Consider the following 16,491-nt stretch of genomic DNA (forward strand, 5'->3'; position numbering starts at 1 on the left):
AAAAGCAGCATTATCTACCCTGTAAACAAAAAATAATTGCCCTATATTACTTTACTTACACTACTTAGCGCTAACTTATTTACCGGATTTAGAATTTGTTTGCCTGGCTCCAGTAAAATTTAAACCACATCAATTCAAAGATTCTGTCTTACACACTATCTAACCTCATTGCCAAGAACAGTTTCTGCCATAAACTCTGCAGTTCTCAAACAGAAATGATTCATTTTGCATAAATCCTAAAACAAACAAACAAACAAACAACAACAACAACAAACTAAGGCACTGGGAACAAATAGATCATTTTGGACCAGCGAGTGAATATTTTCAAGAAATAGACTTAAAGTAATGACCTTGATAAATTACTACATGAACAGTACATGTACATTTTTAATAGGAATTACTACATGTTTTGACTAAATGCTCTTTGAAATGTTTCTAATTTAGATTTCAAATGTATATAAAAAATGGAATGAGTCCCTATATAAAAAAGTGGACAGGCATATTACCATGGCCTCAGCTTTTATTTGGATAGATTTATTAGAACAAAATTTTCAACATACGATTGAAATTGTTCGTAATAAACCAGCATTGATTTTAAAGACACTGGCCTAACAGATTTGGAAGACACAATAAATTTTCCTATCCTGTTTATATATATATATACACACACACAAACACATATACATATACATGCCCTGAAAACACTTAATAACAATGAAAAAAAACAGCAACTTAATTATATAACCTATAACATCTCACATTTCTCTAACCACAATTATTTTTCACTGGTGACAGTGAAGGGGAGAGAGAAAGAAAAGCATATAAACTACAATTTGGAGAAATACAGTAAGTGGCAGTGTTTGAAAATATGTTATTACAAATACACCTATAAAATAAATGGAATAGAAACAGCTTAATAAATGAGAAATTACTACAATATATGTATTCACATTGGTGATCTATTAATTTTCTAAGCTAATTTTTTAGTTTCTTAGGTTTAAGAAGCTTTTTAAAAAGGAGATGATGTAGATAGAACAGCCAGAAAATTCAACCATTTTAGTTAAATCACTATTTTAAATGCTAATTTCTTTATTGGACATTTATTTTAATAATAGCATTCTCACTCTCTGTTGCTACAGGCAGACTTTCAATATTAAAACTAAAGTTGTCCGGGAAAAGCACTTTGGTGAGAGGCAAGAGAAAGCACAGATCATGAATTTAATGGTATGGAATCATGTATATATGCCTTTATTCGTTTTTGCACCATAATAATCATTGTCTATTTGTAAAAGAAGAAAATATTTTTAACATGTGAATTCCCTTTTGTCAAGACTTCTAGACCATTTTATCACATGATGTTAACTGATATAATAATTTGGGGGAAAAATACTGATTAGTAACATTCACCACACTCCCCCCACACCCCACAAAAAGAGGGACTATAGTGATTTTGGAAACACTTACTTAATCATTTCAAAAAGCCTGGGATCTGAGACTTTGATATTTCGTGCCATATTCCAAGAAAGATGCACCATGGGTACTACTGACTTCACACTCTGCAATTTGTTCCATTCATACCGTTCCACTGCCAATTTATATTGGCAGGCTAAGGAGGAAACAAAGTTTTTTATGTTATAAAATAGCTACCCAAAGTAAAAAAAGATATGAAGATAATTATTACCACCTAACACTAATTCTAAAAACCAAAAAACACTAGAAGATTCTTTTATGAGAAGTACAGTTTAAAAATATTTATCATGTAGGGGCACCCGAGTGGCTCATCGGAAGAGCATGCGACTCTTGATCTCACAGCTGGGAGTTCAAGCCCCCCCCACATTAAAAAATTTTTTTAATATTTATCATGCAAACAGCATTTACTAGCACTGTGAGGCTCATTTTACATCATGTTTCATTTCATCCTTTCAAATCTTTATTGATTTTAATTCTCATTTTCTAAATAAGGAAAATAAGCCCTGAGGGGTTAAAACATTTGCCCTAAGTCAAAAAGTTAACAAAGGCAGAGCCAATCAGGTCCTTCTGGCTCCAAAGGCTAGGTTCCTTACCTTACATATATTAAACAAAGCTTAATACAAACTAACAAAGTTGACTATTCCTATGATATACCAGGTCTCCCATAAAAGCCCTCCTTTATAAAAGCCACACACAACACTCTAAAATATCCAAAGTATATCCACCATGTCTACAAAAACATACATGTGTTATCTGCCCAAATATTTCTTATTGGATATTCACTTATTAACTTGAATACATTATCCATATGAACAAGACTGTTCCAAGGAGACACAATTTCCAGTATTTAGTTAATTATTTTCTAATAGAATAATACCAGTTAGAAATAATCCTTTAAAATGTAAAATCTGTTAATGGATTATTAAAATACCTGTAAGTGGACCAACATTCCAAGCAATATTGTTGCACCAGCCAACAGCCTGAACCCAATGCACAGTGCCTGCATTTATCCAGACCAAATCTCCAGGTCTTTGAATAAATCTATATACGGGGACATTTGCTTCATAAAGATCTTCAAGGTTGGGCCACCAAGAACTCATCAGGAAATTCAAATTATTTCTGGGGGGTGGGAGAGTGGGGGTGGGAAGGAGTAAATAACATAATGAATTAAGTCTTTTTAAATGTCTCATAAAAGGTGGGGAGACAATTTCCAAATGTTAAAAGGTACTTTATGTATTTCATTAAAAGTTAATAGCACTGTAACAAGCATCTTTCAAAAGTGAGGGCTTTTAAATATTAAAGGGTAATCCTGAAAAAAATAAATAGTAAGAGCAGGTGATTATGTAGACAAATTCAAAGATTATACTATATGCTTAAATTCTTTTCAGAAGTCCCAAACTCAAAGATTCAAGCTACACTTAAATAGACTAATTTTTAATTTTCTTTCAAAAAAACATTTTTGATTTATCCCTTCTTTCTGAAAAACCTCTTAATATCAGGGAATCTCTAAAAAGGAAACTGAAAATAGGGATTACAAGAACCCACTTAACTTCTTAAGTTCTTAACTAGAAGCAGTGTGGCAGATACAAGAACAGGACTTTTCCCTCAATTCCCAGCAATAGAGACCTTTTTTTCTCCACATGAATCACCACCAGCAACAGCACCAATGCAAAGAGACCAAATTATTAAATTTTTATTTTAAATTCTGATTTTTTATTATTTTCCTCCATCACAGTATGAAGTATTTTAAGGTAAATACAATACCAATTCTTTCTTATAAGTATTTCAATTATTTAATTTTCTCAAGAGAAAATGCACATCACACAATTGTCCCTTTCTGAAGGTCTAAGGAAAGCATTTGCCCTACTTCTATTTTCTCTTAACAAAAATGATAAAGTCTGTCTTGGAATTGTCTACATGGAATCTGTTTCTCTTCCTTTTTCCTCCTAAAATGAAAGGACTTTTCTTGAGGTAAGTCTAGCAGATACTGATAAATGAAGGCCTGAAAATTGTGTGTTTTCTGTAAACTCTGCATTGTCATCAGAAAAATATAAAGAGGGACTGGGGGTAGGGGAAGGGATGGGGTGGGGGAGAGGAAGGAGTGAAAAATAAGAAGAAAGAAAAAAATTACAAGCATGTTATAAAGCTTATTTAAATTACCCATATACTGTTAACATTAAAGTGGAGAAAACATCCCACAAAAAAGGGGAAAAGCCAACTAAGGCAAATAGATTATGCATTTTCTTTAAAAGTTTAAAAACAATGGTTGAGGGGCGCCTGGGTGGCTCAGTTGGTTAAGCGACTGCCTTCGGCTCAGGGCATGATCCTGGAGTCCCGGGATCGAGTCCCGCATCGGGCTCCCTGCTTGGCGGGGAGTCTGCTTCTCCCTCTGACCCTCCTCCCTCTCATGCTCTCTGTCTCTCATTCTCTCTCTCTCAAATAAATAAATAAAATCTTAAAAAAAAAAAATAAATAAATAAATAAAAACAATGGTTGATTTAAAGATGTTAAGTACAGTCATGAAATAAACTATAAAAGTTTTAAATATCAGAAGTAATATTCTGTTCTATGCAATATAAAATTTACTGAAAATCTGAGATAAGTGTCATTTCTTCAACTTAAGATGAATTAATCTAACTTGCTATTACTCCAAAACTCAAACTTGTTAGATACCACTTTGTTTTCTATCTTTGACCTAAGAATACCTGTATTATTTTAAAGCATTTAAACCCTGAAAATAGTTCCCACTCAGAATAGTTATATTTGTACTGTACATGTAACAGTTATGATATACCTCCTTATAACTTTAAGAAATAGTTCTTGGGAGCTTGGGTGGCTCAGTCAGTTAAGCATCTGACTCTTGATTTCAGCTCCAGTCATGACCTCAGGATTGTGAGATCAAACCCAGTATCAGGCTCCACACTGTGTGGAGTCTGCTCAAGATTCTTTCTTCCACTCCCTCTGTACCTCCCCCAACTCGAATGTGTGCATATGTGTGTGCCCACATTATCTCTAAAATAAATAAATAAAATCTTTAAAAAGGGGGGGGGGGGGAGAAAGAAAAGTTGTTAAACAAAGAAGAGATTTCCCATTAGACACTTCTCTATCCCCTAACTTAAGCTACCAGTTTGCTGGTAAATAAACATTCCGAAAAGGGAGTACTACATTATTTTCCTGATAAATTTTAAATGTTTAGAAATCTGACCTTTCTTATCATGAGAAAAATTATACATGAGAATAAAAAAGACTATCTTGCCAGTAAGAAAAGTCTAAATTATTGTTTAAACTACCATCAAACACTTTTTACTAATCAAATATACTGAGTGAAGACCCTCAAAAATTGACCTATGAAATGTGTACTGATTTTAAAATACGTATGTTATTATTAGAATTTCATCCAATTTTTTATTTCATAAACATATCATTTACCAGTATCTTATCTACTCTGAAAATAGCATGGGATTCACTTGCTACTGAACATTGATAATTTTAGGTTCACTTTTAGAGATACATAAGCTTGAATTCCTAGAAGGTATAAGGATGCTTAATTTTGGAATTCTTACCATTTCTAATTTCAGTTATAATTAAATCAAATTTTTATGCAAAGCACATTTGAAAAAGAATGTATTCACATTCATCAATTTTTAAAATTAACTTAAAAAAAATTATTTATTCCCTATCTTTTGAATTCGTATCTGTTGTTACTGCATGGACTGGTTTCATGGCATCTTTCCTTTAGTGTTATTCCACATAACATAAAGTAAAAAAGATTTCAAGTAATACCATTTAAAATAAAATGTCTGGATAACTGCAAATTTAACATCATACTTCGTCCTTTATAATAAATGTCTTCTCAAAATTATTTGAAAACAAAATCTGTTCAGAAACCTACTTTTCACAAAAGTCATTCAGAACACCCCAATAATCTTCAGGGACAACAAACCATTCACAATCACCTGGACCAATATTTATGTTAACAGAACAGAAGTTGTTATTTTCTTGGTGGCCTGAAAAGAAAAAGGGAAAACAAAAGTCATTATTAGAGTGTAAATTCAATGGGAGAAAATGTGCCTTTAAATTACTGGGTTGTTTCACGAGTGAAAAATATGCTTATAAATCAGAGAGCAGCACATGATAAGCAATAAATATTACCTACTGTCATTATTACTACCACTTCCTCATCCATGAAGTACTCTGAATTCTTACAAACAGTATCAAAGAATTAAAGAAGAGGTAGGATTTTCAAATTGTAACTTGGTTACTTAACAACCTGTAGCTCCTCTACAGTTCTTATGAACATTCCAATTTGATGTTGGCACATAATTGTAAATGTTTCTATCCACAAGTAGGTAGATATTATCCTGCCATGGAGTTTTAACATTTGAGATTTGGGGACATCATGAGAGATTCACTTAAAAAACAAAAACAAAAAACTTCGTAATAAAGGACCTGAGAACAATCTGAATTTTTCAGAACGTATTTCAAGATCATGTCAGAATGTAAAACTGTTATAGCAAGGTACCATTTATATGCATGTCAGGAGAGGAACAAAACCCCTACCAAATAAACAGCAAGTTAAAACAATGTTTCTTTTGAATTATACTGAGCTAACTAAAATGTACTAAACATTTCCTCTAAGAAATTTCATAAGGTTACAAAGGATGCTGTTAAGAACTAATGCTATACAAAGAAACCCCAAGCACTGTTAGGCACAAATGACAAAGAGGTAATCTATTAATTTTGTTCTCCCTCACAGATTTTAAAAGAAAAAAGACACTTTTATATTTCCTTTATTTCATTTTTCATACAATATTTACTTTTATGATACCTAAATTGGATAATTTTCAAAATGAAATAAACCCCAATAGATTCAGTCTAATACGATATATATATTATATATATATAAAATATATGTATATATGTATATGTAAAAGGGAAAAAACCCCAAGCCATATGAAATTCTTGGGTATTAGTGACGAAGAGGATAAAGATTCTAAAGTCTCTCATTAATTACAACTCTCCTTGTCTCTCTCAAATTTAACACTACTAGTGATAAAGTATTACATAAGTGAATTTACAATAATGGCCTGGGAATATAAACATTCCAACCAATGGTTCCATCATCAAAATCCCTGAGGAGCTTTAAAAATCTGGATATCTCAAAGGAGACCTTGATTCAACATTTCTTCAAAAAGATTTTCATATTTCAAAAAGCAAAGTTGGGAACCCTAACTCATTTAAAAATATGCAATAACCTATTTTAAACAAATTATATGGCTAATATACAATGAAAATGTAAAGAAGCAAGCACTCTGGTTGTCAGACTATAACATACAAGTAATAATAATAAAAACAAAAAAGCAAAAGAGGTTGATATATAGGCTACAGACATCAGTACATATAGAGAGGAACTGGTTATTTGCTGCTACTATCTGCCTTTATAGATAGTTGCCAGAACTCATAGACTGTTAAATATTTGCATTATGATCTATAACATAATCTAGGTCAATGCAAAGGAAACAAAGATGATTTGTGTTGGATGAAAATTTTAAGATTTTTAAGACTTTAAATCAGAGGATGACAAACTACCAACCATGGGCTAAACATGTGTTCTTGTAAATAAGACTTTCATGGAACACAAATACACTATTGGTTTATGTTTTTTATACAGGAGCTTTCATTCAACAAATCAGAATTAAGCACCTGTAACTAAAATCTTACACACTATCATTAGTTCTCACTGCTGGTTCGTAAAGTACTGTATTAAGGCAGTTATAATTCAACAGCATTTCAACTGATATACATATCACCATATTTCAGTATTTTATTTTAAAAAAGACCAGTGCATATCCATCATGTTAAAGCAATGTACTTCATGTGGTAGTGCAAATAATTTTCTCCATTTCACCAGAAAGCATTGTATTTAAATACACATGTTCTTGCTGTGCAAAACGATTATTGTACACTGAAACTACCAAAGTGTTCCTTACAATATATATGTATCTTACAGAAAACAATGGACAGAAAAGTTAGAGAATTTAAATGCAGTATCTCATCATCAAACCTCTTTGCAAAAATTTAAAAAAAAGGAGGAGGATGAAGAGGAGAAGAAAAAAAAAATGAGACTGAACTCAAAGTCCGTGTCTGGCCAAGCAAGATGTGGTGGCCGGACAGTGAGTTAATTAAATCATATTTCATTGCAGTGAGTAAAATCAGTCTATCTGGAGAAAATCAAATGGTTCCAGACTAGTAAGTCTTCTTCTTCTTTTTTTTTAAGAACAGCTACTCAATGAAGATGTTGAAAGCAATATGAATAGTGAATTTTAATAAAAAGGTAAATAATTTTGGGCACTTTTTCTTGTTGCTTAACAGGTCAACAGATTTTACTAATTGGTATTTCCTAATTCGTATTTTAACTAATTTATCATGAGCAATCAAGAGCAAATGTTAAGTGAATGAAGGATTAGTCTTTATAGGACAAACTACAGTGATAAGATTTTCAAAGAAGCTGAAAAACATTAAATACTACTAGAATGGAATCCATTAGAATGTATTACAACTAATGGTGGAGAAAATGTATGAAGGGAGAAAAGAATTTACATGGACATACTAGAAGTAAAGTTTGTTAAAATGTGAAGTGATTAATGCCTATGGCTATTCACAGTATAATTCACTGGTAGATACTTGATTATGTACCACTCGTGAAGACTTAATGAGTATTAGCTCCATGAATTTTCGTCAGAAATAGAAGTGTACCACTCTGACCTGCCCCATTATATGGCAATAGTGAAGTTACAATTTTTAGAGCAACAGGGTTGAGACTCAACATCTTCTGCATGAGTGCAACAACCAGGAGTTACTGTTACTGAAAACCGACAGATAATAAAAATTGTTATAATCTTCAAAACGATTCTTTAGAAAGTCAACCTAAAAATACAAAGCAAAACTTAAATTACAGTAAAGTCATTTGCAGAACAGTATTTTTGGAATCACAAGTATTAGCAAGCTTGCTTTCTACACTTTCTATGCTTTTAAAAAACTGAACAAGAACCCAGACATCCATTCCCTCAAATATCTGCAGCATGTATTTTTCAAGCTCAAACTACAACTCTAATATCATGTTTCAAATCTCAATGTAATGTAGAAACCTTTCCATATTGTAAAAGCCACTGCAAATGAGAAGATTCCAAATGGAAACTATGAAGGATTAATCTGCAAAGCAATGAGACATAAAACAAAAATATCAAGTAAATTTAAAGACCTAATAGAATTCGATAAATGCTTTCCAACCAATTAATATACTCAGTAAAATATGCTTATCGATTAAAAGCAGTATTTGGCAGTGCCTATTTGTATGAAAAGACATTTTTAAAGACGAAATACACAGACTTCATTGCAGAACAGCTTTTTATAGATGCACATCTGTAGCTGACTCCCAATAGGGAATGCTAACCCCCAAGCCCCAATACAGTGAAATTTTATACTCCCATGAGGAGGAAAAACTGGGCTCAATTATTTTGTATTTTGACCTTCATCAATAAAAAGTCATATAAACATTTTTTCTCTTATATGAATACCTACAAAATATCTTATAGAACCTAAAATACTTACAAGCACCAAAAAGAAGTCTGTTGAGCTCCTTCATTAGAAAATTTCTAAATTACATTTTTATGAAAACGATAAATAGGACAGAATAGAAAACAACGGTATATTATATATTTAATATCTTCAAAGAAATTTTTATTTTATACAGTAAGAATATTATTTCATTATTATGATATAGCTCTTGTAACTCCAGTGAAAAAATTTTGCAAACTATTGAGCTTGTAATCAATGGAATAAAGACAAAGCTTTTAAATTGCTTATCACTTTTATTCACTGAGTAATTTACTGCCTCCTTCCCAGTTAAATGTTTTGGATTATTTTCATGTTTACATATCAAAAAGATACTAGACACATAGAGAAAACTACTCTCAGCTAAATTATAGAAGTAATTACAATTATTTTTACGTATGAGAAAGCATTAAAAACTCATTTGGCTTTTGGCTTTATTATTTACAAATGGGAAGAAACTGGTTGTATGTGTGTTTCATATTTGATTAACTCTTCAGTTATACAAGATATATTAGTTCACAAAAATAACCTGGTGTTCGACTCCCTGGAACTTTCATGTACAGCTGAACTGTATTCATGCCCAGTACAGTATGACCAAGGTGGCTTAGAAGGTTTCCTGCTGATACCACACGCACAAAAGCAGGAAGTTTAGTCAGCTCATGTAGCTGCAATTTCCACCTGAAATAAAGTAATAGATCAAAAGTGTCACCTTGTTGTAAATATTTAAGAGAATTTACCAGGTCTTTGAAAATACTATGTTCCAATCAGAAACACATTTAAATCTCTAAGTATTACATTTTTAAGGTTATAAGTAGTACAGTATTAGCTCTTCCAAGGAAAAAAGTTCCAAAATAAATCGAGATCACTGAAAAAAATTAAATCCCAAAAATTTATAATTTTAGGAATAAAAGAGAGGTGCCTGGGTGGTTCAGTCAGTTAAATATCCAAATCTTGATTTCAGCTCAGGTCATGATCCTAGGCTCCCTGCTCGGTGGGAAGTCGGCTTCTCCCTCTGTCCCTGACCCTCCCCTCCTCCACCCCGCTTGTGCTCTCTTGCTCTCTCTGTCCTCTATCTCTAATAAATAAACAAAATCTTAAAAAAGAAAAGAATTTTTCTTTTCTAATTTGTAAATTTAATCTTTTCATATTCCTCAGTAACTAAAATCTATTGCAAAACCTACCAAAAATCATTTCAGAATGCTAGTGTTTTTTTTTTTTTTTTTAAAGATTTTATTTATTTATTTGACAGAGAGAGACACAGCGAGAGAGGGAACACAAGCAGGGGGAGTGGGAGAGGGAGAAGCAGGCTCCCCGCAGAGCAGGGAGCCCGATGTGGGACTCGATCCCAGGACCCTGGGATCATGACCTGAGCCAAAGGCAGTCGCTCAACCGACTGAGCCACCCAGGCGCCCAGAATGCTAGTGTTTTTAACTAAGACTTCTATGGTAGCATAAAAAAAACAACAAAAAGGGGGCGCCTGGGTGGCTCAGTTGGTTAAGCGTCTGCCTTTGGTTCAGGTCATGATCCCAGGGATGGAGCCTGCTTCCCCCCTCCCATTCCGCCACTTGTGTTCCTTCTCTCGCCATCTGTCAAATAAATAAACAAAATCTTAAAAAACAACAACAACAACAAAGAACAATAAAAAGAATGACTAGGGTTGAAGAAAATACGAAACCAATTTCCAATCTTGTGATTCAAACTACACATAACTGGAGGACTTACTTTTTGTCATCTGAGAGGTCAATGTTGGTTCCAAATTTTATGGTTTTAAAAGGTCCTTTTCTTCTCCTTCCAGAACTTAAAAAAAAATTTTTTTAGAATATTAAATCCATGAATTTTGGACAAAAATACTGAACGAACACTAATAGCTACTTACGAATCTGAAGATATGGATTCAGTATCTGAATATTCTTTAGGTTGTGTTCTTTTCTCATTTTCTTCCTATGGATTAGCAAAAACATTCTGAATAACTATTTCAGGCTACAATTTCCATTACACAATTAATAAAATAGTTTTATCTACATGAGCATTACAGACTGATTTCAAAAGTAAGTTTCTATAGGCACATTTCACAAAAAATATCTTCAATGACCACATTAAGTAAAAAACCAAGTAAAATCAAGCCAAATGGCATGGTACTAACCTCCTTCATCATTCACAAAATTAATATTATGTAAGTCAGGTATTATCTAAATAAGAAAAACATGTACCAATTCTACTTTTATTTTTTTTTTTAAAGATTTTATTTATTTGACACAGAGAGAGAGAGATACAGAGAGAGAGGAACACAAGCAGGGGAAGTGGGAGAGGGGGAAGCAGGCTTCCCGCCAAGCAGGGAGCCCAATGTGGGACTTGATCCCAGGACCCTGGGATCATGACCTGAGCTGAAGGCAGACGCTTAACAACTGAGCCACCCAGGCGCCCCCCAATTCTAATTTTATTATGGACCATCAGACATACAAAACTGGGGCATGAATTTCATTTAAGTGATTTCAAAAGAATTTTAAAGAGAACTGAAAAATAAAACAATAATAATATAAAAGGGTCACCTGGGTGGCTCAGTCAGTTAAGTGTTCGATTCTTGATTTATGCTCAGATCGTGATCTCAGCATTGTCAGATCAAGCCCTGCCACAGACTCCACACTGGGCACGGAGCCTGTTTGTCCCTCTACCTCCTCTCCTGATTCTTCCCCAACTCTCAGACATATTCTCTCTCTCTTTCAAATAAAAATAAAAATAAAATAAAGTAAAAAAATAAAGAATGAGGCTTTTTTAAGGAATAAAATTCTGGAAGTACACATACATAACCCTAAGCAAAACATTTTATTCTTTACTTCAAAAACAAAAAGCAAAATTTGTTTTCCATATGGACACTCTTCTGGAATGAAATATGTAGGTTTTTACACTTGGCACAAATTCATAAAGATAATGAAAAAATAAAAGCAAACTGGGGGACTATGAAAGTTATTTTACAAAGGTCAAGTAGCAAAACAAAAGTACACATTCTAAACCGGAAGAATGTTTGAATATGAGTACAAATACAGCCATAGATGTATACAGTAAGAAAAATGAAAATTTACCATTTTAACTTATGATTCTGTTTAGTCATCCTGTCCTTGCCTGTGTGGATTAATACTAACAAAATGAAGGGCATAAAAACAATTTCTTTATTGTCTAATTTTTTGAGACTACACACACACACACATATGTGTGTGTGTGTGTATATATATATATATATATATATGTATATAAAATAAAGCACATAGCACTAGAGAGGAATTTAAAAGCTGAATAAAAAAGTTTGTTACTCTCTAGAAAAGGTGCCAATATAATTCAATATGGAAGTGATGCTAAAACAATTGGATATCCACACTCAAAAGAATGAAACTGGATTCCTTCTTTTTATCATAACTCAGAATAAATCAAAGATGTAAATATAAGATGTACCACTATAAAATTCTTAAAATGAAATACGCAAGAGTAAAATACACAACCATACATTAGGCAATGATTTCTTAGCTATGACATCAAATAAAGGCAATCAAAGTAAAGTAATAATTCATCAAAAATAAAGTTTTGTGCTTCAAAGAACACCATCAAAAAAGTGGAAAGTTAACTACTGAACAAGGAAAGTATCTTCAAATTAAAGACTTGTCTAAGGACTTGTTTGGACCTGTAAGAGAAGAAGTAGCCACACTGAACTAAGAATTTACTAAAAAGGTGAACAAATCTAAAAATCAACCATTTTCAGATGAGTAAAAGACGTGAGGACACAGGAAAATGTTGCATCCACACCTGGACACAGGTAGTTAACAAAAATCATTAAAAGGAAAAGAGACCTCCACTGGAAACAATGTTATGGCAGGAAAAACAGTGTAATTCACAATTTGCCAATGACTCAATGTGAACATGTCGAAAAGTTAAAAACTTCAGGGCAGGGGCATCTGGGTGGCTCAGCTGGTTGGGTGGCTGTCTTTGGTTCAGGTCATGATCCTGGAATCCCTGCTCAGGAGGGAGTCTACTTCCTTCTCTCCCTTTGCTCTTCCCCTCCACCACCCCCACTCGTGTTCTCTCTTTCACTCACTCTCTCTCAAATAAATAAATAATCTTAAAAAACAAAACAAAACAAACTCCAGGGCAACACACTAATGGGGGTGGGAGGTTAGAGTTGGGGTGTGGCATACTTGCCACAGCTAAACACTGAGAAGAGGTCACACTGAAGAGGGTAAGAAGGGTGGAGACATGGTGGGGAGCCAAATAAACTCACAGGACTGTCCATGGGAGGGAGGGAAACTTTGGGATCAAAGAGGGGGAGAATCTAGACCTGCACACCAGGCACTGGAGACCCACACATGAAAGGTATAGCTCCATGACATTTGGATTTGAAAACCAGACTTAACACTTAAAATTTCCTCAATCTGTGGGTTAGGGTCTAGAAGAGCGGGGACAATGATACAAAACTGAGCACCTACCCTTAAAGACACAGAACAAATAGTTGAACAGAGATACAGCATAGAAGCGGCAGTGTGAAAAGTAAAAGATCTGCTTACTAATCTCAGAGGTGTGCTAAAGGGGCAGAGATCTTTGGGACACTTCTCCAGAACAGAAGAGGTAGGTGGGAACCATTTCCTTCTCTTGCCCTCCAACCTAGTTCCCTAGCTGGGAACCAGTGCAGTGTCAACACTCTCCACTTAGCTTGCTAGAAGTGTGACCTGCCCTGGTTGTCCTGCAGACATGCCCCCTCCAAAAAGCCTCTGGTTCCCCTCCCACAGCATACAGATACACATCTTGCTATCACTGTGAGCCCCACCCTGCATTATGCTATGGACTTGGCCTCTGCAGGAATATATCCTGAGTGGCAACACAAGCTTGGCACTGAGCAAGCAGCCTCAACAAGGGCCAACACCATCCTAATGTGAATTTTGCCCACAGGAGAGAGAAAGATAACCAACCACACACATCAATCTGACTACCCCTAAAATGGGCTAGGGCAGACATCAGGTCCAGCTGCAGGCTTGCCCATCAAGAACAGCTTCTACACAGAAATAGTATCCTATAGTTTGGTGCTAATGCAGCTCTGGCAAATGCCTGGTCTGATTCAGCTCAAGCCCAAAGAGGCCCCAAACTCATCTAATAACAATACAGGGACCAGGAATGCCTCAGTGGCTCAGTCAGTTAAGCACCCAACTTCTTGGTTTTGGCTCAGGTTATGATCTCAGGGTCATGAGATGGAAACCCACATCAGGCTCCATGCTCAGTGGGGAGTCAGCTTGAGATTCTCTCTCTCCTGTCATCTTCCCCCCTCTGCCCCTCCCTCTGCCTGTGTGCTCTTCTTCTTAAATAAATAAACAAATAAATAAATATCTTAAAAACAAAAACAAAAAACAACTCTATTTTCTTGACTTAAAAAACAAGCACAACAGGGGCGCCTGGGTGGCTCAGTTGGTTAAACATCTGCCTTCAGCTCAGGTCATGATCTCAGGGTCCTGGGATCGAGCCCCACATCAGGCTCCCTGCTCATGGGGAGCCTGCTTCTCCCTCTCCTCCTTCCCCTGCTTGTGCTCTCTTGCTCTGTCAAATAAATAAATAAAATCTTAAAAAACAAAAAACAAGCATAACAATACAGGAACCAATTCAAACCCACAACAGACAAAGAGAACCACTAAAGATGACTGGACTGATGGCAAACACAGCTCAGCCACAATAGTAGAGCGCATATAACACACACACAGGAGACACCCCTGAACAGGAAACCAAAGAACCTCTTCTTCATAAGGCCACTACTATCTAGAACAGGAGATGTAGCTGACTTTCCTAACACACAGAAACAAACCCAGGGAGTTAGACAAAATGAAGAGACAGAGGAGTTGTCCCAATTGAGAAAACATGACAAAATCACAGCAAGAGACCTAAAACAAACAAAAGAACAGAAAGAAGCAATATGCCCGATAGAGAATTTAAAGTAACGATTATAAACATACTCACTGAACTTGAAAAAAGAATCTCAATGAGACCTTCAACAAAGATAGGAAACATAAAAAAGAACCAATCAGAAATGAAGAACTCAATAACTGAAATTAAAAATACACTAGAGAGAATAAATAGTAGACTAGAGGAAGCAGAAGAATGACTCTGCAACCTGGAGGACACAGTAATCAAAAGCAATCAAGCTGAACCGGAGAAAGAAAAAATGAATACAAAATGAAAATAGGTTAAGGAAACTCAGTGACACCAGCAAGCACAATAACATTTGCATTATAGGGATCCCAAAAAGGAAAGTGAAAAGGGGGCAAAAAATTTATTTGAAGAAATAAAAGTTAAAGACTTCCCTAATCTGGGAGACAAATCCAGATCAAGGAGGCAAAGAAAACCTCAACAAAATCAACCCAAGGACATCCACACCAACGGACACAGTAATTAAAATGGCAAAAAGTAGTGATAAAGAGAATTTTAAAAGCAACAAGAGAAAACAAAACAGTTACATACAAGGGAAACTCAAAAGCTATTAGCTGAATTTTTTCCAGAAACTTTGCAAAGGCCAGAAGGAATTGGTATGATATATTCAAAGCACTGAAATAAAAAACCTTCAACTAAGAATACTCTATCCAGCAAGGTTATCATTCAGAACAGGGAAGATAAAGAGCTTCCCAGAGAAACAGAAGTTAAAGGAATTCAAAAGCACTAAAGCAGACTTACAAGAAATGTTAAAGGGGATCCCTTTGAGCGGTAAAGAAAGACCATAAGCAGGAGTAAGAAAAGTAGGAAGTGCAAGAACAGTCAAATTAGGTATATCTGTAAGAATCAATCAAGAGATTCACAAAACAGGGCGCCTGGGTGGCTCAGTTGGTTAAGCGACTGCCTTCGGCTCAGGTCATGATCCCGGAGTCCCTGGATCGAGTCCCGCATTGGGCTCCCTGCTCAGCAGGGAATCTGCTTCTCCCTCTGACCCTCCCCCCTCTCATGTGCTCTCTCTCTCAAATAAATAAATAAAAAATCTTAAAAAAAAAAAAGAGATTCACAAAATAAAAGGATATAAAATAGGACACTATATTCCTAGAACAGGGAAGGGAGAGGAGAATGGGTTCAAATTTAAGTGACCATAAACAAAGAAAAAAAAGAGATATACAAAAAATCAGACTCAACTCTAGAGAGCAAACTGGTGGTTCCAGAGGGAAGGTTTGGAGTGGGAGGTGGTCAAATAGGTGAAGGGGATAATGAATACACTTATGATGAGCACTGAGTAATGTATAGAATAGCTGAGCTATATATCACTATATTGTACACCTGAAACTAATATAACACTGTATGTTTATTACACTGGAATTTTAAAAAACTAATGTCTTTATCAACTTTCAAATATGTAGTACAGTATTATTAATTATAGTCACTGTATTGTATAATATATCC

At 34.7% G+C, this 16,491-nt stretch overlaps 1 protein-coding gene across 18 annotated transcripts in view; it reads right to left on the reverse strand.

Annotated features, from left to right (window-relative positions):
* The window catches only part of LOC110580574 (lysine-specific demethylase 6A), a 172,289-nt gene that overhangs the window by 16,841 nt on the left and 138,957 nt on the right, over positions 1-16,491 (reverse strand). For 17 of the 18 annotated variants that reach the window (XM_044912020.1, XM_044912016.1, XM_044912006.1 and 14 more), the window contains 6 exons: positions 10,961-11,025; positions 10,807-10,881; positions 9,614-9,762; positions 5,363-5,477; positions 2,402-2,589; positions 1,465-1,606 (listed from right to left, as the gene is read on the reverse strand). In XM_044912020.1, the coding sequence (XP_044767955.1) occupies positions 1,465-1,606; positions 2,402-2,589; positions 5,363-5,477; positions 9,614-9,762; positions 10,807-10,881; positions 10,961-11,025 (734 nt within the window). The remainder of the gene's footprint in view (positions 1-1,464; positions 1,607-2,401; positions 2,590-5,362; positions 5,478-9,613; positions 9,763-10,806; positions 10,882-10,960; positions 11,026-16,491) is intronic. The other variant, XM_044912009.1, reaches the window with a different exon arrangement.

The sequence above is a fragment of the Neomonachus schauinslandi genome, chromosome Y (assembly GCF_002201575.2).
Source record: "Neomonachus schauinslandi chromosome Y, ASM220157v2, whole genome shotgun sequence".
In the NCBI taxonomy this organism is placed as follows: Eukaryota; Metazoa; Chordata; class Mammalia; order Carnivora; family Phocidae; genus Neomonachus; species Neomonachus schauinslandi.